We start from the raw sequence: 26,805 nt of genomic DNA, 5'->3' as shown, positions 1-26,805 counted from the left end.
TCTATTAATTTATTCTGTTAATTTTTGTGTAAATGGTATTAAAATTACATAAATCATAATAAAATTTACTAATAAATATTAAAATAAAATATTATCACAACTTATACATAATTCAAAATTATAGTTTACGAATTACAACTATAAATAACAACTACAAGCAACTCGATGTTATAAATAAACTAAACTATAAACAAGCTATAGTACGAAGTGAACTATCTTTGCGGAGATGTACGAGACGTGGACGCTTCAATATTATCAGAAGGATGCCGAGAGCCTAGAATGCGATTCACCTCAAGACATGTCTCTCTTCATACATCAGCAGATACAGGCTCACTACTTGAAATCGTCTGCTGGATAGCATATAATGCTAGTCGATTACGCTGAAATAAAAATAAAAATAATTATATTAATTTTTTTAATTTAAATAAATTAAATTCAATAATAACTTAAATATAATTTAAAAACTTACTGATTCAGCAAGTAAGAGCATATCTTCTGCACCTCTATCAAAACTGGATCGATGTACAGGATTTTGTATAATCGGATGTGTAATAGTTCCATACCATGTTAAATATTCAGGTGTAAAATGCCATGGAAATTTAGAATATTTACCACGTCTACGTGGTGGTAATAAATGCATATCCCATCGATTCCACATATCATCAACAAATGTATAAATTACCCGATATAAAGCCGTAGCCGGACCCCGCTTAGCTTCCACAGGTGATAATGGGGGTGGAGGAATAGTTTGTACATACCCAAATTGTCGCAAAACTCTCTCAGGATGATATGGTTCTATAATATTTCCACATTTTAGACAACCTGAGAAAAATGTAATTTCTGGAAATGGATGGTGTGCCTGAACCCTCCGATACGGCGTCCAAATCAACTGTAAATATTATTTAGTTTAAAATTTAATTTTATAATATATTAATTAACTTACAAATCATATATATGATAAATACCTCGTCCGGTGATAAATCATCAAGCTGCTCCCTAATAGATTGTAAAGAATCAGTATCGCGAACAGGTATCCAACGGAGAGCTCGTGGCTTATCTTCACTATATAACAAGTTACATCTTATTCTAGTAAACGGGAAATGCTCGTACACCCATGCCTGTAAATTTAATATGAATAATTATGTTAAATATATATAAATATATGATATAAAATTATGAAATTAAAATAATTACCTCAAGTAAGGTAAGATATCCAGCAATACTCTTCACCTCTCGTCTAGTAGCAATGCCGAGCTGTCGATATAAATATGCAAGACACCCAGCTCCCCATGCATAATTACTGATCATACTTAAATCTTCTAATAACGTCAAATATGCTACTGAAACTAATGTCCCACTCTTGTCCACAAATAAAGTACAACCTAATAAAAATAACAGATATGCTCTACTAATATGTTCAATCTCTTCATTAGAAACCTCATTGGGTAGATGCATAAATGTTTTTTTTAACCAATCTAATTTTACAAATGCTCCTCGATTCTCTCTAATTTGTTGTGATGCTACATCTAATGAAACCCCAAGTAACCTACATAATAAATCACTAGCTTCACTAGGTGTCAGATGATGAGGCACATATACAGATCTTCCTGTTACTGGAATCTTCAAAATAGCAGCAACATCATATAATGTTATACTTAACTCTCCAAATGGCAAATGAAATGTATTAGTCTCAGGTTGCCATCTCTCTGTAAATGCTGAAACTAGAGCATTATTTATATTTCGATAAGTACATTCCAGCAAGGGTGATAAGCTAGAGCTCATAACAATATCACGAACACGAGGCTGATTATTCAATGGCCATTCAGGAATTTTGAGGCCATGATTTCTACATTTTAATATGCCTCTTTCCTGTTAAAAAATTCAAATACTTAATTATTTAAATTATAAAAAATTACAATAGCTAATTATTTAAATTATAAAGATAAATACTAAAAAAAACTAATATTACTTACCTCTCCTGCCCATATTGCAAATGCAACATGATTTTTAAAACTTTTTAGAATAGATGTATTAGTAGGTCCGCCAGGTAGTGGTTCAGAAATATCATCTTCTTGGTGAGACTCGTGATGAGAGTAAGACGGTTGAGCAGTTGCTTCCCCTTCATTAGGGTTGGGATGCTCTTGAACTGGTATCACATAATCTGTCACTGGCTCTTCTACTGGCTCTTCTACTCGTTCTAAAATAGGCGATTCATTAGAACTCTCAATCCTCCTCCTTCTTCTAGTTGATGCAGTAGGACGCTCTCGAGAAGAAAAAGGCTGGCGAGATGAGGAAGCATCACCTCTTCTACCACGTACCATATCTATAAAATAAGACAAAAATAAATAATAACAATTAACTACAAAATAACAGACAAACATATCACGTATCATATCATAAAAATAATACAAAATATTAAACAAAAAATTACGATAAAAAAATTATTAAACATCCAGAAAATTTAAGTTTCCCAAACTTCGTGAACGTTGGTTGAGTTCGGGAAAGCTGGTGTTTCCCGAACTCTGGAGTTCGGGAAACACCAATGTTCCCGAACTCCAGAGTTCGGGAACGCGGGTAACACCCGAACTCTGGAGTTCGGGAAACACCAACGTTCCCGAACTCTGGAGTTCGGGAAAATCAAATTTTTCAGAAACGTAGAGTTCGGGACATGTATAATATAAGTTAATATGATAATTATTAAAATATAAAATATGTTAGTTGGGAAAATGGATTTAAAAAATTAATTAAAAAATATATATTTACTTGTATTAAAAATTAAATTATTCAACTCCCGTACCTAAATAAAAAATTAATTAGCATATATTAGCACTATTTAATTAAAAAATTAAGTTTTAATAAAAAATTAAGTATACAAAAATATTAATTAGCACTATTTAATTAAAAATATTAATTAGCATATATTAGCACTATTTAATTAAAAAATTATCCCTATTTAATTATCACTATTTAATTAAAAAATTTAGTTTTTTCAAATATTTGTATAAAAAATAAAATAAAAATTAAGTATAAAAAAATATTAATTAGGACAATTTAATTAAAAAATTAAGTTTTTTTAAATATTTTTATAAAAAATAATATATAAAATAAAAAAATTAAAAAAATGAAAGTTGGGCCGCTCCCGAAACCTGGGTTTCGGGAGCAGCCCAACCCTCCGAAACCTAGGTTTCGGAGGCGAGTAGCCGCCTCCGAAACCTAGGTTTCGGAGGTGGCTGCCCCCCTCCGAAAGCCAGCTTTCGGAGGGGGCACGCCCCTCCGAAAGCTGGCTTTCGGAGGAGACCTCGCCCCTCCGAAAGCTGTCTTTCGGAGGTGAGGGCCGCCTCCGAAAGCTGGCTTTCGGAGGGGACCTCGCCCCTCCGAAATCTGGCTTTCGGAGGCGAAGGCCGCCTCCGAAAGCCAGCTTTCGGAGGGGCCTCGCCCGTCCGAAAGCTGAGTTTCGGAGGGGCCTCGCCTCCGAAACTCAAAACTCGGCTGTTCGGAGGCTGCCTCGCCTCCGAAAGCTGAGTTTCGGAGGCGGTGCCTCCGAAACTCAAAACTCAGCTTTCGGAGGTGAGGCCGCCTCCGAACAGCCCATCCCTCACCTCCGAACAGCCCATCAAACCCAAAAAAATTGCAGTTGTTCACATTAGATTCAACCCAAAATCACGGATACAACCAAAACAATAAAAAATGTAAGTAAAACTAACCTCAAGAACGCACAGCAAAGACGGCTCTGTAGAGAAGGCGACGACTGGAGTGCGGTGTAGGTAACTGTAAAAGGCAAGTGGAGATTGAGAACGGCGGTCAGTCGCGGCTGAGAGGTGTATGGGTATAGGAGGGTAAATTTGGAATATAGTTGGTTGCAAGGAGTAATAAGTATGGCTGCGAATAGTAATTATTAAATTTATTTTAATTATGGCTGTAATGAGTAAAACGTTGGTTGCAAATAGAATTTCCCTTGTTCATTTCATGCCACAGAAGTGACGTATGTGTATAGAGTGCATGGTTAACCATTATTGTGGCTATATATGTTTGTACCTGAATGAGGCATTTTTACTATAATTTTAGTAAAATTTAATGCACTAATAATAATAATAATAATAATAAAATATGTTTTTCTTTGGATCTAATTAATAAAAAGAGTTGTTGAATTGTGGAAAATAAGATTTGTTTTTTGATAAAAAGTATGTTCTAATGAGAGTTTTTCAAATAAAAAGCAACTCAAATTGTCAAATTTATAAATTTATGCTAATTGTTTAAAGACATATTTACATATTTCTTATTGTTTTCTTTACAAAAGTAGAGGATTTTTTTCATGTGTTTTCCAAATAAAATAGATGACTTTGTTAACCAATAAGGTAAATTAATTTCATTTTTATTACTTTTAAGATTACTGTTCTTGCATGATTTCTCGTTGTTCGTGCTCTCAATTTCGACAGAAAAGATTAATTGTAGGTGGAAACTTTGCCTCATTGTATAAGACAAGAAATCAAACTCATAATTTACTGATATGAATTCTAACTTATCATGATCCAACCAGTTGACTTGTGCCTTGAAGACTTATTTTTATTACTCTTAATTTTTGGTCAAATTACATTAATATTATTTACCTTTCTTGTTGTAAAAAAAATACCTAAAATATCCGTTTCATCGATTATTCTATTAATTCAAGCTCTTTCTATCTATTGTTCCCTCTCTCCCTTCATTTCTCTCAAAAACTATTCTCATGGCCAATTAATAATTCTCTTTCTTCTCTATTTTCTCTTTCACACTCTCCTCTTTTCATTTATCTCTTGCCATTTCTTTTGTTAGGTAACAATTGAAGTTATCATTGAATAAACATCTAAAACCTCAAAAAGGTTTCTAATAGGCCTATTGGCTATGGTAAGGAAAACAATAGTAACGATAATAATTTGACGATACGTGTATCTCACTTTCTTTTTTTCTACGTTTATATTTTTTTTTTTTTTGTCTCTCTCTATCTATTTTATCACTAATAGGTTTTTTCTTTCTTTATCTCTCCCCTCCCTCCTTTTCTTAATCTCTCTCCATCTTTTTATATATATATATATATATCGTCTTTATGTCTTAGTCTTTCTAATTTGCCTTCTAATCAAAACTTATACCAAATAGGTTCCAATAACATGATAATTAGGTTTTTTCCCCATTGTTGACAATTGGTGATAGGAAGAAATTCAACCCAACTATTTTTCTGTATTTTCATCTTTCTCGTTTTGTATTTTCTCTTGATAAAATAATTTTTTTTATGGGTTTTGAGTAATGGGGTTTTTTCTCATCATTGATCATCTCTTTTTTTTCTCCATTTTTTTTTTCAGGTTTTGATTAAAACCTAAGGTGATGAGGTTTCTCCCAATCACCTATCGACAATAATTAGGGATGGAGGAATTGAATTTGTGTGTTTCTTTCTCTCTCTCTTTTCTTGGTCCAAAAAGTGAAATCGCTCATCCCGAGCGTCCCTTACACCCAGCTTGACAGGACGTGAGAGGAGGTTAATCATGGTGACCTAGCCGGACACAGTGGCTAGACCCGAGCTCATCGCGCACAAGGAGTCCCCTTCACTTTGAAGAGAGGTACCTCACACTGTCGCTTGCGAGACTCAATCTTTGATCTTGATCTAAGATTCACCACGAAAGGCACTTTATGCCCCTCTTCTTGAGTAACTGAGCTGCCATGCGGGCCTCTTTTCTTATTCTAGCATGAACATGGTCAGGAATAGCCATCGCCAATTCAAGTATTTTGTACATCTTTTTTAATTTTTGTGAAATTACAGTATACAGATATAGAAAAGGCATTTTGAAAATATAATAATCATTAGGAAACAACACGGAGTTTACTGTTAGGAAATATATAAAGTCAAAGGAGATTAATGATATATTTGAAACACATGCACAGTTAGTGCAAATTACCCAAACCACTAAAGAGTGGTTTATGAAACTTACAAAAATCAATATTAATGAAAATAGTAAAAATATGAATAAGAGTTACTAATAATAAATTATAATATAAAAATAAAAATATCAATAAATAGAAAATTTAATTAATAATATATCATTTCTTGAACTATATATATTATTTTAAATAGAAAATTCATTAATATTTTATTATTAATACAAATAAAATATGTGTCTTAGAAATACAAAGAATATTATGGCAATAATGTTAATATTGTAAAATTTAAGAAAATATAATCGACATCTTCAGAATTTATAATAATAATAATAATAATTTAGTATTATTATTATTATTATTATTATATTGATAATTGATGTACTGGGGCCTATTAACGATAAAGCTTAGAAGGCCAATTACTAACGAGAAAACATAAAAGTCCAAAAGTAATGCAGGCCTCAAGCAATGGGCTCCAGGAGACCCTTTCTAAGAGACCCTCGCAACAAACTTCAGTGAGAAAGGCAAGACACCTTTAGTCTTAGGTCTCTAGGAAAGTCCTTTTAAGAGTTTAGTTTTCTGGAAACCCTCTTGCAAGGCACCTTAATTTCCGTAATTTCTTCTGATAATTGTATAACTGAGTATTAATATTTTAATTAATCCCATAAAAATCAAGAAAATTCAGTCACTGACTCCGCCGCTTGGCTTTCATTTCTCAAGGTATGCCACTTCTATCCAATCAAGAGCTCTCAATTTCTTCTGAAAATCCGATTTTACCATTGAAGTACTCTTTAATTGTTTCTTTTTTTTTTTTTTTTTGTAAAGTATTTAAATCTTAGAGACGACTTTCTCCAATATATGAATATATTATTATGTTCGAGTGACAAAAATAATATTAATCTTGTAATGTTATAAATCTAGTTTATTTATAACAAAAATACTAACAAGTTATTATCATTAAGTATAAATATCAACAATATCATAAATATTGTATTAGTAATACAAATTTTATACTTATAATAATATAATATATAATATATGTTGATATTATAAAATTATAATAATATATATTGCATTATATAACAATTGAAAATATGTTTTATAAACAGTGAACACTTTTAATTTTCAGTTTTCAAAATAAGAAAATGATTTTTTCATACTTCTTAACACTTAAATGTGCCTTTTCATATATATATATATATATATATATTTGGTGAAGAAACAAAGCTGAACATAAAATAAGAAATTAGGGATGAAAATTAAAAAAATACTTCTATAATTAAATACCCCAAAATGTTATTTATAATATACTTCTCTTATACAACAACGTACTAATCTTTCATTTGAGTCCATTACATAAATTTTAGATTTTGTTTTTCTATTATGGATAATTTTTTTGATCATCATCATCTACCTCTTTTGATAAAATACTTCTATTATATATTATTAATTTTTTTAATTTAAATTTGTTTATTTAACTTAAACGTGAAGAGTCTCAAGAAAAGAAAAAACAAACTCACTCTTCACACACTTAACCTGCTTGCCATCCCGATGAAAACAATATGTTTATGTTTATGTTTACATGTTGAAGTCCAGCCCAACCCACTGGCCCAACCCAAGCCCATTTATCTGGTTCGTATAATATAGTAGACACTATTTTAATATTTTATGAATAAAAAGTCTTAACACAAAATATTTAATAACTATAATTGAATTGGTAATATGAATGATGACATAATAACACCATTATGACAAACATTATGGTAGTAGGCCGAAAGACAGATTAATCAGTAAGGATCAACAGACTGCCCACTTATAAAGAGAATAATGGAAGTAAACAAAAGTCGCGGAATGAAACATAATTATAAGAAGGAAAAGCTGAAAAGTACTTAAAAGAGAGACGTTAGTTAAATAAAAGGAGTAGGAGAAAAGCATGGCTTCAAAAAACAGTTACGTTAGTTAAGTTTTGTGCTTCATGGTACACCACTTTCCCAGTTGAGACGTGAAGCCCACTATACCCACCCGACGCCCAAAAAAAGAAAAAAAAAAAAAAAAAAGGCAATTTAAAGCAACCAATATAACCATATTCTGTCTCCCCCCCTCCCCAACCTTCGTTGCACCAACCCTTGTCTCAACCGAAGTTTGCCAGAGCACCCACCTTTCAGGCTCCATTTCCTTAATCAACACTCTGTCCCCAGCCATCCATCAAGAGAGATGAAGCTGAAAGCTCCAGCTGCCTTCAATTGCAAGAAGCTCTTCAGCCCATGCAGGAAAATGCTACGAGTCTTCACATTCAGATTCAAGAAGCCCCCCCTTATAAGAGCCCTTCGGTTTCCCAGACGCTCGTCTAAAACTACAAGGGATCCACCAAGGAAGCTACCAACTGGTTTGCTGTCGCTATTTGGTTCGTTTAGACGGTCGAGATCGAGCAAGATGGACAGACTCATGGCGCTAAAGAGTTTCTCGGATGCAGAGAATCAGAGAGCTCCCTTCCCATCCCCTCTAACGCCAGCTTATGTGAAGATGAACTTACCTCACAAGGACCAAGCAGTCCCGGTTCAAGAAGATGTTGAAGAAGCATGCAGGAGTTTTGAGAATTATCTGGTGGACATGATTGTCCAGGAGGGGAAACTCAAGGATTTAACTGACGTGGAGGAGCTTCTCTACTGCTGGAAGAACCTCAAGTGTCCAGTTTTCATCGACTTGGTGTGCAGATTCTATGGAGAACTATGCAAGGAATTATTCTCCAGCTGCGACGAGAATGTTGATGCACCCTAGTGATCACTTAATAATAGCCTTCGGAACATCCTCATTCTTCTTCTGCACTCTCTCTCTGTCGTATGTATTGTACCTTCATAATTGACAAAATTACCAGAACAATAAAGCTTATTTCGAAGTATTATTCAAAATATTTTACCAGAACCCTCTTAATCGGCCAGGCAGCCATCTGGCGCAATTGCATGCATCTAGATGCAAACCCTTGGTTTTAACGGAGCTACATACCATTTGGCAGTTATATACCAACCAAAACAAGTACTCTGGTCCATCTACACTCGTTTACTTGGTCGGAGAACAAGGCCCTATACAAATGGAGTAGAATTAAATAAAACAACAATAAAAACATTTTAAAATCGAAAGTTGGCCACATTGGTGGATGATACAAAAATGCATGCATAGCCCTACAAAAGTAATAAAAAGTTCTGTTCTCAACATCTAACAGAAGGTAGGGTGCCTTTCAAACTTAACCAAAAACTAGTTCTCTGTCAGATCGATCATTGATCGTCTTGATACGTCAGATGTAGATGACCAAGATTAGTACTTCCCTCAACCCCATACAAAGTGCACCAATCTCATGGTACTAGGGTTGATGATGTAATAACTTGAATATACGCAAATCAAATTACATGTAAAATCAACAAATTCAAATGCATCCCTAGTCATCCATTACAAGCAGCATCACCAGGCACTACCTTTATCTGGCCAATGTAAGTGAAGCAGAAGATAATAAAAGCATGTCCACCTCACAAGATTTTTTATGTGCAGATTTAAAAAGCTTACTTCTTATAGATTATGTAGGCATTGTTTCAAGAGGCCATATGTGGTCCTAACAATCAACTTGTCCTTCGATGCAATAGGGCAAAAACATTTGATGCTATTATTTGTTCTTTTATTTCATAAAAGAATTCAAAATAATAGAGCACACGTGATTAGTGGTAGTATGAAAAAAAAAAAGAACCATCTATTCCTTAACATATACTATTGTGATTCAAACGTTAATTTTTATTTTTTTTCTTCTACCTCAAACTAAGCACTTAAACCTCTAGCTTAAGAACAGGCATACAAGTTGACTAAGAACACCGCATTAAGACGTAATAAAGTTCCAACATGGCTGGAGAAGGGTGAAAGTAAAGTAGAAGACATGGCAAATATATAAGGCAGAAGAATATATTTTGGTTGCATGAACTTCCCTTTTTCAATCCAGTTTCAACAAACTCGTGTCTCTCAAGAGAACATTTAGTTATGACTGGCTACTTTACTAGTTTAATTTCTGATCATGCTCCTCCATCCACTTAGGATTCCACACCCTAAGACATACTTGGTCAATGAGCAATGTGACATGACAAAGGGAGACAAAAATCGTCAAACTGACAATTTTTACTCCAACATTACCGCAGATGAAGTAAGCATTTTTTGCAATAAACTCAAAACATTTCTTGGTATAAAAACATCATGAAATTAAAAACTTAAAGCCTCAAGACATTTTGGATTTGCCCGCAGGAACAAAAAGTGCAAATAAATAATCAATGCGTCAACCATAAATAATATTCTACATTTTACCCTAACAAAATATGTTTAAGGTGAAACTTTTGTGCCAGGAGGCAGGAAGGGAACAAGAAAGTAGGGACCAGGGTGTTGAATTTTTTCTGTACTCTAATTCTATTTGTTTATCAATTGGGTGTATCCAAGTTTTTGGTTACAATGTCATCTTACCCCCCACCCCAATATAATGATAATTATGGGTGAACGAAGAAAAGACAACAGGAAATATTTCATATACTACTTTGAATTCTCAATTTATTGCAGAACCACCAACTCCACGACCTAGATCATAGAAGATAATTAATCCTTGGCAGTTTTTCCCATGCTCATCTATACTGGTCTCAGGTAAAATTCCTATTTCTGCAAGAAAAGAACTTATATTTAGAAGTCTGGGATTGAAATTTACTCATCATATACTCCCCTTATGTATCATTACAAGGGCAGTTGCTGAACACAGCTCATGGACTAGTGAAAATTCACAGTACAGAAATGCCATGCTGAAATATAGCACTTGAAGCTGAGGAAATGAGATCGCAAAGCTTCTCAATGAGTCCTCCTAACATGGTTAGGAGAATCTTTTTCAGATTTGACCAATCGATATTCTCCATATGAGTTCTAACTTCTAACAAATCAAGTGAGGTAGGAACAGCAGCAAATCGTAGAAAAGTTGAAAAGACAATAATTAACTAGATACCCATTTACAATTCAGATAACATCGAACAATATCCTTCCACCTGACAATAGAGGAGAAAGCTAAAAACAGTAAACTAGAAAGAAAAAGTATTAAGCTTCTGGGATTCATCTCAAAATATTGCTCAAGTATAAGGACAAAAAAATTGACATTTCAGATTTAACTAGGAGGGCTGAAACTCTAACATGTTCAGAACAAAAAATGATCGGGCTAGATTTTGTTACCCGCAAGCAGACCTGCTTTAGTTTCTAGCATCTGCAACATGAGGTGGTTGAGAGATAAACCCGAGACCTGAACACCGTCTCCCCAAATCTGAATCCAGGCATGACCATCAACTCAACCTTGAATCTTGATCTTCCCCCATCAGAAACTATTGTTTCTTCATTGAGCTCCTCCACAGACTCCATGTAAACATCCATGAACTCACTTCCTCGGTTGACTACATATATTTCAGCTTTGGGTTCACTCGAGGTAGCAATCCCTTGGAGAACCCAAACCCACCTTGCCATCTTGACGAATGCTTGGTAGAACAGTGTCCTGGGATGTCTTCCACTAGTCACGAATGCCCTATGATCCAAATTTCTGAAAAATGAAACTTCCATCAATGGATGAATTAGGGAGAGGTATTTGGTTCTGCAGAATGTGGCAAACGACGAATATGGGTCTTCAATCAGAGCATTGATGGGGTCATCAAACCTCAATATATCATCAACATTATAGGATTCAAGAGGCATTTCGTAAAACATTCTCCTGGTAATGTAAGCTTCAAATGCATACTTCTTGTGGGACCTTGTAGAATACACTACTGAAGCTTCAATGGATTCCGCTGCCCGGTCAAGATCCCATCCTGAAGCCTTCATCAAAGTAATTAACGGCTTTGCAAAGTCATGAATGGCCTTTGAAGTTGACTTAAAGATATCCTCAAACGAAGACATATTGAAAATTTCAATATTTTCGTTTCTAGTTGGCGGCTGCCTTGACTCTTCCACTAGCACTCTGTTCTTCAGATCCAAATCCTGAAGTTCCTGCCGCAAATCATGTATCTGGTTGTTTTTTATTTTGACTAGGAACTTCAATTTCTCCAAAAGCCTTTCATGAACTCGAATTTTTGCTACGAGAAGAGCAGAAGTAGGGTAAACTTCTTTGAACTGTTTCCCTTTATAGGCACACTTAATCTTGCATAGCTCTTGAAGCTGAGTCACCACAAGCTCATCAGCAGCTCTGATCTTATCCGGTTCATATGGAATATGAGCCTCTTGGAGCTTAACATAAGCTAACTTGAGAGCAGAAATTTGGTCAAACAACTTAGAGACCTCAATATTCACAAAATCAGTGGTTTCCGAACTTTTGGGTTGAATCTCATCAGGGTGGGGATGAACTTTCTCTGGGTCGCACTCTGCCTCCTCGGTGACATCGCTGCTGTCTTCGGCCAATGGTTCTCGATTAGCAACATCATCATTGTTGGGCTGGTTTGGATTATCAGAGGAGAAGACACCAAGGGATCTAAATCTGCAGACTTTAGCGAATTTGGAGACGACATCTGATATATTTGAGGAAGGTTTAGAAGATGGTTTGGTTGCACATTCCATATTCTAAATTTGTGATGAACAGACTGATTCTGGGAAATGTAGAGGTAATAAACTTGAGTTGATTCCCCCTTCTTATTCTGCTTCTAGAATAAAGTAGATTAAAGTCCAGGCAAATATCGGAAAAGTGTTCTTGTATAGCAATCAAAGACCGGGATTCCCGCTAAAATACCTGTAAAACAACGAACAAGAGTTTTGATTAAGACCGCTAGCCATTGGAAAACAAGGGGTTGTGTGCGAAAGTCGGATGCGGCGGCAAGAAGAACAAGAACTAGAATAAAAATATAAAAAGAAGGGAAAAATCGGGCGATAAAGAAGAGATGCCGCGCATATATTCAATCTGTATTCCTTTTTACTACACGGTAGGGGAATGCAATGAAACATTAGAGGAAACGTGAAGGCCGTACAAACAAGAAAATGGTACCTGGAGCAACCGAAAGGAATACAGAAGGTTCGCCAAGCTTTTTTGTTGAACTGATTGATGGATTTGGCCGGACGATGTTGGTGGTGGAACTGCAGAGACGACGCCGTTTGAGAGCTTTATTTACTCAAGTTCGGAAATGGATTGGACCGGAGATCTGTTGTGTTGGCTGAACAGAAGACGGAAAAGAAAGATTCTCTCATCTCAGAACGAGATGGCGATAGCATCTGGTTCACTTGTGGAATCCGAGGGCTAGGGTTTGGTTTCAGAGGAGAGGGACAGTGGAGTTTGAAGCGAAGGAAAGGGGCACGAATGGAGATGGATAAATTTTCTTTTTTTGAAAACAGAGGAGGCATGGTTGATTAGTATTATTTTAATGGGGAAAACAGAGGAGGGAATCTGAACTGAACAGTGGGGGAAGATGGTGGAGGTTGCAGAGACAGGAAAGGGAAGGGAAGGGAAGAGCATAGCGCATGTCGATTTTGAATTCTTTCTTTCTGATCAATTTGTCTTCTTCTCGAATAAAGAAACCACGCCAGATTCAGATTGACTCGTGTCAGGCTCCTCCTCACGCTCTCTCTTGCATCTCCACGAGACGATTGCCCTGTCAGTAAAAAAACAAATACAAAACAACGATTAAATTTGTTCTAACAAAATCGAAAGTGAATCTTATATTAAACTCGTAATATACTAAATTAAACCCAAGTTAGATTAGACTTGCGCGATGGTCGACATTAATGAAACAGAGAGGCATCAGAGAGAAAGACGGATGGGAAAAGCAAATTTCGTTGAGAAAGGAGCCTGGCTTTTCGAATTGGTAAACCTGTCTCTCCTCCTATACGATCAATGTTAAGATGGCTGGTTCATAGCGCTATATAGCGGCAGGCAGCTCAAACTTCCTCAGGTTCTCGTCTTAGGGCTTTGTAAACTATATTCTAATTAAGATGGCTGGTTCTGCTCCCTAGAAAGTACACGCGCAGCAGAGGGAAGATACAGAAAATTGAACATCTTCACTCACTTTTCCGAGAGATCCTCGTGATACTAATGAGTCATTTTGACCATTTTCTGTTGAGTCTGTCTGAGCAGTCAGAGCTGGTTCGCCACGTGATTTACAGATTTTCAAACTGACGATGGTTAAGAACAAACTGCAACTGGAAGTCGCGCGCGAAGACAAAAACCTCTGTTTAGTCAGGATGTTATAGGTTACAGCTTCTTCCGGCGTGAATACAGCGAAGATGAAAGCAGCGTGCATGGATCCGAGTCTAGATGTGCAGAGGTCGCCATGATTTAGTACGAGGTGAGGATTCTCCGTTTCTTTCAATGATTGAACATCTTGAATCCTAATCGAGCCAATTGGTGATCATTATTATGGTCGACGGTTCTTTATCCTAATTTGCAAGTTTTTTTAATCAAAATTTACTCCTTCATGAGATTAGATTTTATTAAATTTTTTTTCTTACAATATTAAGTTGTCATTCTTGTTAGATTTAAGTAATAATTATGAAATCCACAATTCATATTCTTAATGCCAATGTACTAAAATTTCTTCATTTTGAGTGATGAGAAACAGAGACTAAGAGAATGAATATTAAATGGTAAAACAAAGTTTTACACTTAATATTTAAACATAAAATCTCCCGAGAAGGCCAATGCAAGCATAATCACAAGTGTCAATACTTTTGAATTTAAATTAAAGAGTTGGGCAGTAGTAAACTACAAAGTCGTCGTGATGTGTCACAATCAAGAATGGGGATGGGGGTGGGTGGGTGGGGGGGTGTCAGGTGCAGTGTTGTTGAGATTGAATAATTGAACAAAGAGGGGGCGGGGGGCAGAGTCAGGGTAGGCAAGTTGCTCTCCCACGGTGTAGAGGCGCTTGTTTCCTCATTTCTCCGTCACCAAGGACCCATGTTGACTGAGTTTTGGGAGGGAACGGTCAATTCCAACGTATATGTAAATGAAGCATGGTTTTAGTAAGATCATGGGGGACACTGGCCCTTTGCTGCCAAGCCCCTAGTTTGGCACTCATCTAAGAACCCCCTACATGCGGCCAACAACAAAGAAACAAGCCGAGTCATACCCTCTTCACATGTACATTTACATCTCCTTCACCTCACCTTACGCCCTCTATCTAACCACATCCCCCACGCTTGACCATTCTTACCACCCACCATAGATAGCGATGTTTCTTAGGTGCAGATATCCATCCCCTGTAGAACTTCACACTCTAAAATAACTCACAAATTATATATATATGTGTAAGCAAGCAGAATTCCATATACGGTGACAATGTAAATTTGCGCACCTTCAATACTGAGTGAATGAGACACTAATGGAAGAGCAAAGTGGTGATTGAGTTTGGACTGTAATTCTCTGAATGGACCTACAATGCAATTGAGGCATATCCCACAGGTGCTTTCAAGATGGCCTCTCTGGTTCCTAATTGGAGCAGAGGGTAGGGTTGGGGGTGTCACTAATTAATTTTTGTGCGAGAAAAATCTATCTTGGTAAAAATCCTTACAATGAAGTGGAGGGCATAAGCAAGAATAAAAGAAGAAGAAGAGTGGCATCCCGCGGGGTAGCTCAGCGATGGAAGAGGGAACGAATGATAATGACATCGCAGATTCGAGTGGTTGGAGGAACAAATTGAATGCAAATGATGTAATTTCTACTAGATTATGCATTGTTAGAGTTAATATTAACTTTATTGATTGAAATCAAATATTTGAATTTAATTGTGCGTGTGATTCTTGGGAGGTCATAGGTGCTAAGTGTATTGATATCTGGGTTATAAAAAAAAACAAAGAAAGAGTGGCAATGGGTTTGATTGTGACCAATGATTGGACCGCCCAACAGTTGCCTTGCACCTTGCCGCTGTTCCCAAATTGCACGGGAGTAGGGCTGCCTTTTTCAGGTGCCATAGCCTCTTTTATTATTATTGTTTTCTGCAGATTAATCAGACACAAGAAGACGGGCAAATTAAATTAACCCATACCGTACCATACACAAACAAACATCACACTGCCTACTGTCGCCACACACCGAACCTAACCCCACTTTGAAACAGTTTATTTTCCAAGTCCCCCAAATACAAATAGCAGAGTAGAAAAAGAGTAATAAAAGTATGATTTTTGTACCATAACTACGTTTAGTTAGTAGAAAAGTAAGAAGGAAAGAAACAGGAGAGGAGAAGCGCAGGAGTGGAGCATAAAATTGATAATACGTTTTGTCGGGACCTATTTGCCCATGGAATCTTGATGAGAATTGACAGATGGGAAAGAGATGGCCATCGGATCAGATCAGTGAGCCTTGCCTTGCATCCTTTTATTTTATTTTTATCATCAAATAGTTAATGTACAGATCAAAAAATATACATATACATTGAGCATACTCAGACAACCCCAAGGGAGGGGAAAGGAAAAACTAAAAGCCAAGGCCAAGGCCAAGGCCCTACCTCTAACTGAATTAAAACAAAAGAATACAACGAAAAAATAATCTCATATACATGTATTTTAATAATAAAATCCACCTGCAGCTTCAATCCCTAAAAAATCAATCGATTCCTGGCTTGCCTTGCATCCTTTTATTACTTGACGCTGCTTCGGTCAAATTTCGACTGGCCCGGCGGGCAGGGGCTTGGTCCCGCTCGCTGTCCGTCTGCACTGCTCGGTCCATGGTGCCTACTGCCTACTGATGGGGGCATTTTAGTAACACAAAGTAATCCTCCCATTTGACCACCCCTACCCTACCCTGGCCAAATTATGTCCATCGTAGGGGGTTTCACGTGCAGATAGACCTGGTGATAACTTATCTAAAGTATTGTAATTAGATTGATCCGATTAGTTTTTTTTTTTTTTTTTTAATTTGATTCTATTTCGAGTTTAATTATTTGGTCGCGGTTAATGTCAAAGTCCGGTTGAAATTATAGATAAATGGGTCTAAAAACTTCACTCGAGTCAACCCAAGTATTTTGTTAAAGGGGTTTAAACCTTGTGAACAATTATTATGAAAATTTATATTGATAAAAAAAGGGAAGTTTTCATGTTTTAGATGTCACTGTAACTGGGGACACACAGATATATATAAACTGATGGTGAAGTCATGCTATTTGTTAAGATATGAATGGATGGGGTTGGACTTGAGTTTGGAATTGCATTCTGTTGTGTGAGATGAGGAGGGCCCATAGGCATAGAGGCATATGGCTTTTGAGAAAAAAATCAAAGGTGAGAGAGAAAGAGCGAGGTGTGGTCTGAATGGGAAGGGGTTTCTGTAATAAAAGCCTTCTTAGTTGGGTGGTTAAATTTGGGAGTGGTTGAGCTACAGAGCCAAAAGCCTGCTACAGAATCTGAGGCTTAAACATGGCAAAGCAGAGGAACCCACCTTCTGCTTATTAGATTCACTCTGCGCCTGCGAGAGAGAGAGAGAGAGAGAGACAAGAGAGCAAAGGCAAGAAATGGATCTGTGCCTGGGATAAGCAAGCTAGCTACTCAATTCTATGAGGATGGATTGGCAAAGAGAGTGGGATCGTTAGCTTCTTTCTTTGGAGGAGAGAACCAGCTGATTCACTACTCACTGCTGTTAACAGACAAACCTCCGTTTAAAATTAAAGCTGGTCGGTAGCCGACCCTCGCTCTCTACATTCGGGCAGCTTTCTCTTCTTAATTAGTGTTCATGGAGAGGGTTAAGACTGGTAGACTCTGCAGGCTTGTGAAGAAAAGGTCTCTTATTTACTGTATCGCCATCTTCTTCTTCTCCGCTATGACACTTGCCAGCTCTATCGGCTGGGCAAATCCGGGCAGTCCTTGTTTAGGTAAGCAAAAAGCATGCACCTTTCTCTAATGGACGCCATCTTTTTCTTTCTTCCAAAGCCTTTTAATCTAATCAATTAGAGATCAATGCATACCGTGCATTCTCTCATCGCATCTCTCTCTCTCTCTCCCTCTCTCTCTGGTATTTATCTTCTGGTTCTGCAGATATCAGCCGTCCGTCCACTCCTAAAGACGGTCTATACATTCAGGTGGGTGAGTTTCTTCCCTTGAACCCCTTTTATTTTGAGTGTCTTTCTTAATCACAGCCATAGATCAAACCCGTTGTGCAGATCGCCACAGCATCTTTAGCTCAACTCTTAGCAGTGATAATGTTTGGCTTAGCTTTTTTATTTATTTTTTGGTTAAATTCAGTTTATAAGCTTTTAATAGTTTAATATTTTCTACTTGTTTGGTTATAAACTATTCAGCTTATATAAACTCTAGAGTTTAAACCAAATTAAACCCCATATAAATCAATTTGATTGGTATAAAGAGAAAGTTGATTGGTCAGTAAAAATCTCTAATTTAATTTCTTAGTCTTTCTGAATTTAATTGGTCTCTCTTCTCATCATGATCATGCACACTAAAGGCTAAAATTTGTCCAAATCACCCACCGACCCAAATCCTTAAATTTTTCAATTTCTATTAGACTAATCTTTCGTGTAAAAAAATAACTATTATTTTTATTCCTTAATTTTTCTCCATGTAACTCCACAGGAAAAAAAAAAAGAAGAAGAAACATGAGACATATATAATTGAAACTTTATGTTAGATGTCAACATCGGTGCAGGAGGGAATCGGGATCGTGTCGGAGATATTGAACGGTGAAGCGATCATCGTGTCCGGAGACAGGAAGGAGGTGATTCCGGCGAGCTTGGGTGGGTGGACGAGGCGGCTTTTGATAGGGCTGGGATCGTCGCCGCCGAGGTGCGCAGCCAAGTGTGGCAAGTGCACGCCGTGCAGGCCGGTTCATGTGCCAGTGCCGCCGGGAACGCCGGTGACGGCCGAGTACTACCCGGAGGCATGGAGGTGCAAGTGCGGTAACAAGCTGTATATGCCCTAGTTAGTTAGTTAGTTAGTTAGTTAGTGCTTGCTTTGCTTGCGTATATTAATTATTATTAATACATATATTATATTTATACGGTGGTTTCTTTCAGCCATAATTTGTTGCGTTGCTGATGTTAAAAGCTACTCTCATTTGATTAGTACCTGTCGAAATCCTATTTTATTTGGATGAGAATATTGTCCAATTTTAGGGTAGGGGACTCCAAATCCAAGTGAAGAAGAGATAGATATAAAGAGCTTGATTTGATTTGTGAAGTTAAAATGTGTATGCTAAGTGTTTATGATCCACTACAAACTTTGATTTGCATTGCTTTTATATATATATATATATATATTATTTCATCATCTTATTAGAAATATTATATGATGATATTTGGAAGCATCTCAAAAAAATATTATGTTTCGATTGAGGAGTGGAGTATAAATTTCTAGAATAAGACGGTTTGAGGAGGAAAAAGAAATAATGTATTTATTTAAAAAAATGTTTTGAAGGGAAAAGATTTGGAGGATGCCTAATCTTTCCCTAATCTCCAAAACTCTCACATATACATATAGATTAATTTGAGGGTTCATTATCTATACTCTGAATCAATATCTTGTTTAGAGTGTCACATATGAGACTACTCTTAAAAGAAATATTTTATTTAAATTGCCATGTGTGAAGTGAAGGTCTTACACCTTCTACTCGCCAGCAAATTTAAATAAATAACTAATACATTGAAACAATAATAGTAGAGAAATGTTGGAATGAATAGTAACCGGGGGGAGAGAGGGCAACCCTAATCAATCATGACACACCATTTGGCTCTATCTCAAAGCCTTGCCTATTCAACATTAACTTTTCATATTTGTTACCCCATAAAGGAAGCTGGGGGCATTTTTAATTAATTTTAAATAAACAGTGTTGTGTACGAGCATTATTTTGGACATTTGCTTCCTACTTATGCATTCCCAAATAATGCACCTGTGGCTGTGTCCTGCGGATGCAACAACGAAGCGAAGCGAAGCGAATCCCAAGGCAAATAAATTAGACAAATGCGCACAGCGATAGAATCTGGCAGGGTAGGACAGCAAGGGGCCTCTGCACTGCTCCCTGCAAAAGTAGCCTCTAATTGGTGAACCGGCCTGTGCTGCTAAGACAAGCCCGGCTTTTCCAGCGTTCGCCTTTTACCCACGCCCCACCGTAACAGTAAGTAACATGCCCATTGGTTTGGGATTTTTTTTCCTTTTTGTATTTTCAGATCTTGGTATTGGAAATTTTAAATTTATTTTGTTTGTTTAATGGCTCAAATTTATAAAGTTAAAATGAATTATTATAAATATAGAGTCTAATTTTATATATATATATGTAGAGGCAGCTCATGCATTTACTATGCTAGGACATTTGGGTGAAGTGCTTCATGATTGAATTGAATTGAATTCCTTTTGTTAGGGACACTGCCCCCAGTTTCAGACCTGTCAGGTCCCTATAGAATCTTCATCCGTAAATTCTAAATTGCAATTGCGTACATTGATGGCTGGTATTAGCTTTCCTTTCTTTTGCGTATCATGGCATTCAACCCTCCTCTACCCTAGGCCAACTCAAAACTGTCGCAATCTTCAATTGTCCTTGTGTCCCCCCCCCCCCCCCCCCCCCCAAAAAAAAAAAAAAAAAAAGAAAGAAAAAAGAAAAAAAAAGGGTTGCAATTTCCACTTTATCATTTGAGTATATAATAATATAATATATTAATTAAATTATAATGCTACATCAATATCAATATAATAATATGGTAATGTTAATATAGTTGTACTGAATATTTTATTGCTGGATTGGTTCATTATTAGTCCAACATATTGATTGTAGCCCACACACAAATCTTGGCCCAAAGTTGAAGCCCATTTTACACCAGCCCATCTCTAAACGCACGGTACGAGTTAGAAGTAACCATTAATTATTTTAAGAAAATATAACGCGAGAAGAGAAAAAGTAGTGTAGTGGAGTCAGGCTGTATAAGTTATTTTCTATTTTCTTTTTCATTGCATTTGCTGCTTGAAGCTCGAAGAAGGTGAAGAAGAAAGACATCATCGATAGTTGCAATGACACCACGTCATGCAGGGCCGGCCCAAGGTCCAGTGGGGCCTGGGCGATAATAATTTTTGGGGGAGGGTAGGGTACTGTATCTTTGGAGGCTCTCAAATTTTTTTTTTTTCTTTTGGGGGTGGGGGGAATTTTTTTTTTTTTTTTGGGTACTTTGTTCTCTCAAGTGACTATTATATTTTTATTTTTCTTTGGAGGGGGAAGAGATACTTTGTTCTCTAGGTATTCCAGCAGAGTTTTGTTCTTTGAGTATTCCAGCAGAGTAATAGTATATTATTATGGTTATCCTCTTTTACAATAGTTTCAGACCTTTATTTATAGTGAGGGGTTGTATAAAATCTAAAAGTGGAAGGATGACATCAGGGAGACAAGATATCTTTATTAATTTCATAAAATTGGGAGTGGACTCCGTATTATTAGGGATCTAGTTTTTCTCAGATAAAGCAAGTGGGTCCATGTCTCCGATTAGTCAGTAGTAATGTTGTTGTGCGAACTGAACGGTTAGGCTAACGACCTAGAAGCATCGTTGGGAGCTCGCTTGGTTGGACTGGGAGCTTCGCCAGAGCTCGCTTGATTCCATGGTCTGAACTCAGGTCTCAACGATGTGTGACCTTGTTCTGACGAGTTCAACTTTGGGCTTATTTAGCTTCTGGCAATTGGGTCGGTCTGCTAGATTGTCGACTATTAGGCATCTTGATCGGCTGTTTTATCCTTCTTTTATTCAAACACCAACACTTCTAATCCAACCCGGATCTCCAACACTTATTATTGACTTAACCCATCAAACTCTAGGTGAACAATTATCAAACTGAAAACTAATCACATCTCATTAGATGTTAGATATAAGCCCTTAAGACCAGTTCTAGTGACACAATAGGGCTTGTTCTTGTAATTCTTTAAACCTTATTTAATGACAAGTTTTATGTTTAATTTAATTTAATTTACAATATAATTTGAATTGAACATATAAATATCATTTAGTATAATAAGGAGTGGATACCATTCTTAATTGTTAAGAATAATCGAGACGGATAATCTATAATACGTTATACTATAAATATGTTCCTGGCCATAGAGTTCCTAACTTGGATAATTAGTAACTCGCAAAGGCCGGCACATTATCTTCCTCCTTGTTCGGTATAAGATACTGAAAGACAAGATTGGTGGGTCTCGTACCACTCTGTATAAGATATATAAAGAAGACGGGTGGGTGCTCGTTATAGGAACGAGTTCACTGAACGGGACTATTAATATTGAATCATATGGGTTTTATCTTACGGGTCAATGATTCAATATTAACTACTGATTTGCATTAGTCCTTAGACCTGAGATGACATAGATATCTGTGTGTTGGTAGATTAGGATATTAACGACATTATATGATTGTCCTAATCAGGGACAGCCGTACGTATTTATGTGCCTAGTTCAGTGACACACGAGGTATGTGTACATCAGACATGAAATTTATCATCTCGAGATATACGATGAGGATATCTTATGGGATCCAGTGGTCACTTGACGATAAATCCTTGACCGAGATAATATGACGACGGAATTTGGATTCCGTAGAGGTTGTGTCATATTATTCAAGTGTGATTATTAAATTTGGTCATATGACGAGATTGAGAGATTTGACTTATTGACTGTGATCTCATATCTCGTCGGGATATAGTATGATAAAGGGACTGTATTGCAGGGCACCGTAGTGTAAGGTTCACATTCCCGCTTCACATTAAATTGGGTAATCACGACATATTGCTAGATGTCACTCATGATTTACGAGAATTAATAATTGATTAATTCTCATTGTCAATTTAATTGTGAACCCAAAAAGTCCCACTCAATATAAATCGTTTTAAAAGAAAGATGGGGTAAATTTAGTAATTATGGAATTACTAAATTATAAGTGCAATTATTTAAGAAATAAGAATAATTAAATAAGTAATATGATTATTTATTTAATTGTTAATTTGAATTGGGCTTTTTGCTAGCACTTAAAGCCTGGCCCAATAGCACTTAGGGTTTTAGGGTTTCTTGTTTATAAATATAACATTAAACCCAAAATCCAAAAAATCAATCCGTTTGATCAAAAACGAAAATTTTAGAGAAAATTTTCGAGTCCCTTTTTCTCTCAAGTCTATTGAAGTCTTGACGATTTCGAGTAGACCGACTCGACATCTCACACGTGGGAGATATCAGGCGGGTTATCGGCTACGAAATCAGATTTCATTTTAAGGTAACTTTTCGTTTTGTGTCTTCGATTTAACCGTAAGATTTGAAAAACGTGATACCAATAAAATCAAATTTTATTTTTTTTTCACTGCATATGATCAAATCATGTTTTCTAACATTAGACACATTCTTCTGAGAATGTATGAACATGGGAATTGTAAAACCTTGCAACATTGTAATTCAACACTGCCACTTTGGATTAACCATTGCCTTCATAAATTTACACTGGTATGAAAGTTGATTTCTTAAGGCGTTATTTTTCATCTTTTTTTGGAATATGCACTGATGTGTTGTTCCTTGTGAAATAGATTCTGAAGAAAATATGTGACCATCCACTTCTCTTGACAAAAAGAGCTGCTGAAGATGTATTGGGGAAGGGATGGATTCAATGTTAAACCAGGAAGACAATGTTATTGCTGAAAAACTGGCAATGCACATAGCAGATGTCACTGAGGGATCCCAGTTTGAAGAGGAGCATGACAATGTCTCCTGCAAGATCTCTTTTATATTATTACTATTGGTCAGATTTATCACTATTATCAAAGTTATGCTGTGGTTATATTGGTAGACTGTTTTAATCTAATGGCTCTGATGCTTCATCACAGGATAAGCTGATTTCAGAGGGTCATCATGTTCTTATCTTCTCTCAGACCCGCAAAATGCTTAATCTTATTCAAGTAAGTTTTAGTGCATGTAATTGAGGAAATTTCAAATTCTAGTGGTATTTATAGATCATAAGGTGTCATCAAATTAAATGGATAAAATCCTTGGTTTATGGATTGCTTCCTTTGCAGCCGTTTGACACTCCATGGCATTTGCCTTCACAATGTGCATGTAAATCTTGCTTCATAATTAATATCATCTGGCAAGTAGTTCACTGAAGTCAAACACTTGGGTTGTATTTACAACATTGAAGATAGCCAATAAAGGTCATAGGCAATCCCATCCAAATGATTCGAAGAATTTCACTGCCACATATAAACTACTAAATCTCTTAGATCAATTTCTTATCTTTTTCTTTATGAGTTGAAATCTTTACCCACCATGAGGAGTTCTGCTGAAAACTTGCAAACTATGATTTGATAGCAAGAATTCTCCTGCAATATCACAATGCATAAAGAAGCGAGGCATTTAAGAACCAAACCAGGTAGTTAGAATTCTCCTGCAATATCACAATGCATAAAGAAGCGACGGTCGACTGATTTTGAACGTAGACAGAATTTTTGGTTGTTACGGATTATAAATATTTTTGTTTTGCTCAATACTTGTTGCAGATTATTTCTTTATATTTGTAGACTCTATCTATGTGGTATGGATTATATAATATGACAGGTGAGGAAGGGGGACTTGAATAGTTGTAATAATGGAGCACATACTCGGGAAGGAAAGGATGACTCATTAACAACTCGCTGGCTGGGAATGGATTTTATGGGCTAATTGCCTGTTGATCCGCACCTTTAGCAGCTGGCCATCGCATCCGCGTGGAAATCGGCTAGTCAACACGCCTTTAGCTTTTTAAGTCAAGGATTCTAAAACCTACGAGTCTCGCTGCTGCCGCTGCCGCTGCCGCCATCTAAATTTAACTCGTTTTAACGGAACTTTCCTTTTTCTTTGTTTTATAAGTCATAGTTGTTAATAATATTTCGGTTCACTTATTTGATAATACAGCCGCCGCCCCAGCTGTTTTAATAAAATGAATGAAAATATACTGCTGCTATGGCATTTTTTAATTAATTAATAGAAGGATTATGTCACCAAATGCTAACTACTAAGGTTGGGGTTCATTCGGAATGAAGCTTCATGATCAATCATCATCAAGATCAATCATCATCATGAAGATTAGACTTCTCCCAGGAGACACAGTCGTCCACATATATAAATAGACTCTCCAATCTTACAGTGGCTCTACTGAATTCCTGGAACTTCCATCCTTCCTCTCAACCGCCAAATTCCCGCTTCTACCGCCTCTCCCATTCAAAACCATCCTTTAATTAATTAACATCCTTCCCTTCCCTTCCCCACCCCACCAATCAATTTCTCCATATCCTCGTTCGTTTTCTGAATCATCTCTGCTCGATCTCCGGCGGAGATCGCAACCGGCGGCACATGCCTGAGATCGGAAATGCTACACCCCTTTCCCGCCAGACTCCAGTAGACTCCACAATGGACAAGGCTCTGTTCGGCAAGTATGAGCTCGGAAAGCTGCTCGGCTGCGGCGCCTTCGCCAAGGTCTACCACGCCCGGGACATCGCCACCGGCCAGAGCGTCGCCATCAAGGTCATCAACAAGTCCAAGATCATGGGCTCCGCCTTAATGTCTAACGTCAAGCGCGAGATCTCAATCATGCGCCGCCTGCGCCACCCCAACATCGTCAAGCTCTACGAGGTCCTCGCCACCAAGACCAAGATCTACTTCGTCATGGAGTTCGTCAAATGCGGCGAGCTCTTCGCCAAGGTCGCCAAGGGTCGCCTCACCGAGGACCTCAGCCGCAAGTACTTCCAGCAACTCATCTCCGCCGTCGGCTACTGCCACGCCCGCGGCGTCTTCCACCGCGATCTCAAGCCTGAAAACCTCCTCCTCGATGAGAACGGCGATCTCAAGGTCTCCGACTTCGGCCTCAGCGCCGTCTCCGGCCAGGTCCATCAGGACGGCTTGCTGCACACGCTCTGCGGCACGCCGGCTTACGTGGCGCCGGAGATTCTCCGAAAGAAGGGCTATGACGGGGCGAAGGTCGACGTCTGGTCCTGCGGAATCATCCTCTTCGTCTTGACCGCCGGTTATCTACCGTTCAACGATCCGAATCTCATGGGGATGTACAAGAAGATCTACAAGGGAGATTTCCGGTGCCCGAAGTGGATGTCGCCGGATCTCAAACGCTTCCTCCACCGCCTCCTCGACGTCAATGCCGACAAGCGGCTCACGATCGACCAGATCACGCGCCACTCCTGGTTCAAGAAAGACCTCCAGGAAATCAGCTTCTACGAGGAAGAGCCGATGATGAAAGCCGCGATCGGAGAAAAAAACAGTCCGTTCCTCCTCAGCGCATTCGACCTAATCTCCTTCTCGTCCGGTCTAAACCTGTGCGGTCTATTCGAGGACGACACGGAGCGCAGCCAGCGGTTCGTGTCGGCCGTCTCGCCGGAGCGAATCATCGAAAAAGTGGAGGATCTGGTGAAGGTCGAAAACGGTATCGAGCTGAGGAAGAAGGAAGAATGGGGAGTGGAAATAGCAGGGGTTAACGGGAACTTAGCAATCAGCTTGGAGATTTGCCGCCTGAGCGAGGATTTGGTAGTTGTGGAAGTTAGGCAGAAGGGGGGTGGCAGTAGTAGCTGTCAGTACAACGAGGAGTGGAAGAATAAGATTGAGAGGGAGCTGATGATTTCGGTAGCCGGGGTGTGAACCATGCGCGCGGGGGAAGGGGGACCCCTCCTCCCCTGGCTAGCAGCTCCATCGATCTGGTTTTGTTGTGCGAATTAAGTAATTAATTAAGGTTGTAGATTCTGCAAATATGATATAATTTATACATATATTTGCCCAAGTAACATAACAGGCATATATATATATATAGAACAATTTGAGGGCGGGATTTAACATTAATTAATTAGTAATCATAATCTTGTTGTATATGTCTGTTTTGGCAGCAGCAGCAGCAGCATCTGCTAAGAGAAATTAAGGGATATATATATACGCACACACATTTCATT

General features: G+C 37.6%; 4 protein-coding genes across 11 annotated transcripts; 3 read left to right on the top strand and 1 right to left on the bottom strand.

The window, feature by feature from the left end:
* The first annotated feature begins 8,118 nt into the window (after positions 1-8,118).
* Positions 8,119-8,682, top strand: LOC127806403 (transcription repressor OFP17). Its single transcript, XM_052343671.1, has one exon. It carries the CDS (start codon positions 8,119-8,121, stop codon positions 8,680-8,682), a length of 564 nt encoding a protein of 187 aa, XP_052199631.1.
* A 153-nt stretch (positions 8,683-8,835) lies between these two features.
* Positions 8,836-14,275, bottom strand: LOC127806378 (protein GRAVITROPIC IN THE LIGHT 1). 6 transcript variants are annotated; one of them, XM_052343636.1, is made up of 3 exons: positions 12,926-13,920; positions 11,140-12,673; positions 8,836-8,984 (listed from the first exon to the last, which is right to left on the bottom strand). In XM_052343636.1, exon 2 carries the CDS (start codon positions 12,502-12,504, stop codon positions 11,164-11,166), a length of 1,341 nt encoding a protein of 446 aa, XP_052199596.1. In that variant the 5' UTR covers positions 12,505-12,673; positions 12,926-13,920; the 3' UTR covers positions 8,836-8,984; positions 11,140-11,163. The 6 variants fall into 6 exon arrangements, with proteins under 6 accessions (XP_052199596.1, XP_052199619.1, XP_052199588.1 ...); XM_052343659.1 differs by having other exon boundaries at positions 11,152-12,673; XM_052343628.1 differs by lacking the exon at positions 8,836-8,984 and adding an exon at positions 13,941-14,275 and having other exon boundaries at positions 10,898-12,673; positions 12,926-13,526.
* Positions 14,276-17,035: 2,760 nt separating this feature from the next.
* LOC127806413 (EPIDERMAL PATTERNING FACTOR-like protein 6) lies at positions 17,036-19,076 on the top strand. Of its 3 annotated transcripts, none has more exons than XM_052343683.1 (3): positions 17,036-17,729; positions 17,893-17,936; positions 18,500-19,068. In XM_052343683.1, exons 1-3 carry the CDS (start codon positions 17,591-17,593, stop codon positions 18,788-18,790), a joined length of 474 nt encoding a protein of 157 aa, XP_052199643.1. In that variant the 5' UTR covers positions 17,036-17,590; the 3' UTR covers positions 18,791-19,068. The 3 variants fall into 3 exon arrangements, with proteins under 3 accessions (XP_052199643.1, XP_052199654.1, XP_052199662.1); XM_052343694.1 differs by having other exon boundaries at positions 17,037-17,729; positions 18,518-19,065; XM_052343702.1 differs by having other exon boundaries at positions 17,587-17,940; positions 18,518-19,076.
* A 5,913-nt stretch (positions 19,077-24,989) lies between these two features.
* LOC127796674 (CBL-interacting serine/threonine-protein kinase 11) lies at positions 24,990-26,805 on the top strand. The gene has a single exon (XM_052328941.1). The coding sequence runs from the start codon at positions 25,208-25,210 to the stop codon at positions 26,498-26,500; it is 1,293 nt and encodes a 430-aa protein (XP_052184901.1). The 5' UTR covers positions 24,990-25,207; the 3' UTR covers positions 26,501-26,805.

This window comes from Diospyros lotus, chromosome 1 (genome assembly GCF_014633365.1).
Source record: "Diospyros lotus cultivar Yz01 chromosome 1, ASM1463336v1, whole genome shotgun sequence".
Taxonomy (NCBI): Eukaryota; Viridiplantae; Streptophyta; class Magnoliopsida; order Ericales; family Ebenaceae; genus Diospyros; species Diospyros lotus.
Note: the sequence above shows the minus strand (reverse complement) of the source record. Positions and strands in the feature narration are given on the sequence as shown.

What these genes read in the sequence shown, in the direction of transcription:
- LOC127806403 (XM_052343671.1), top strand. Translation starts at nt 8,119, where the DNA reads ATGAAGCTGAAAGCTCCAGCTGCCTTCAATTGCAAGAAGCTCTTCAGC.
- LOC127806378 (XM_052343628.1), bottom strand. Translation starts at nt 12,504, where the DNA reads ATGGAATGTGCAACCAAACCATCTTCTAAACCTTCCTCAAATATATCA.
- LOC127806413 (XM_052343683.1), top strand. Translation starts at nt 17,591, where the DNA reads ATGGAGAGGGTTAAGACTGGTAGACTCTGCAGGCTTGTGAAGAAAAGG. An exon ending in TCCGGGCAGTCCTTGTTTAG is followed by an intron (nt 17,730 to 17,892) that starts GTAAGCAAAAAG and finishes CTGGTTCTGCAG; the next exon opens with ATATCAGCCGTCCGTCCACT. An exon ending in AAGACGGTCTATACATTCAG is followed by an intron (nt 17,937 to 18,499) that starts GTGGGTGAGTTT and finishes ACTTTATGTTAG; the next exon opens with ATGTCAACATCGGTGCAGGA.
- LOC127796674 (XM_052328941.1), top strand. Translation starts at nt 25,208, where the DNA reads ATGCCTGAGATCGGAAATGCTACACCCCTTTCCCGCCAGACTCCAGTA.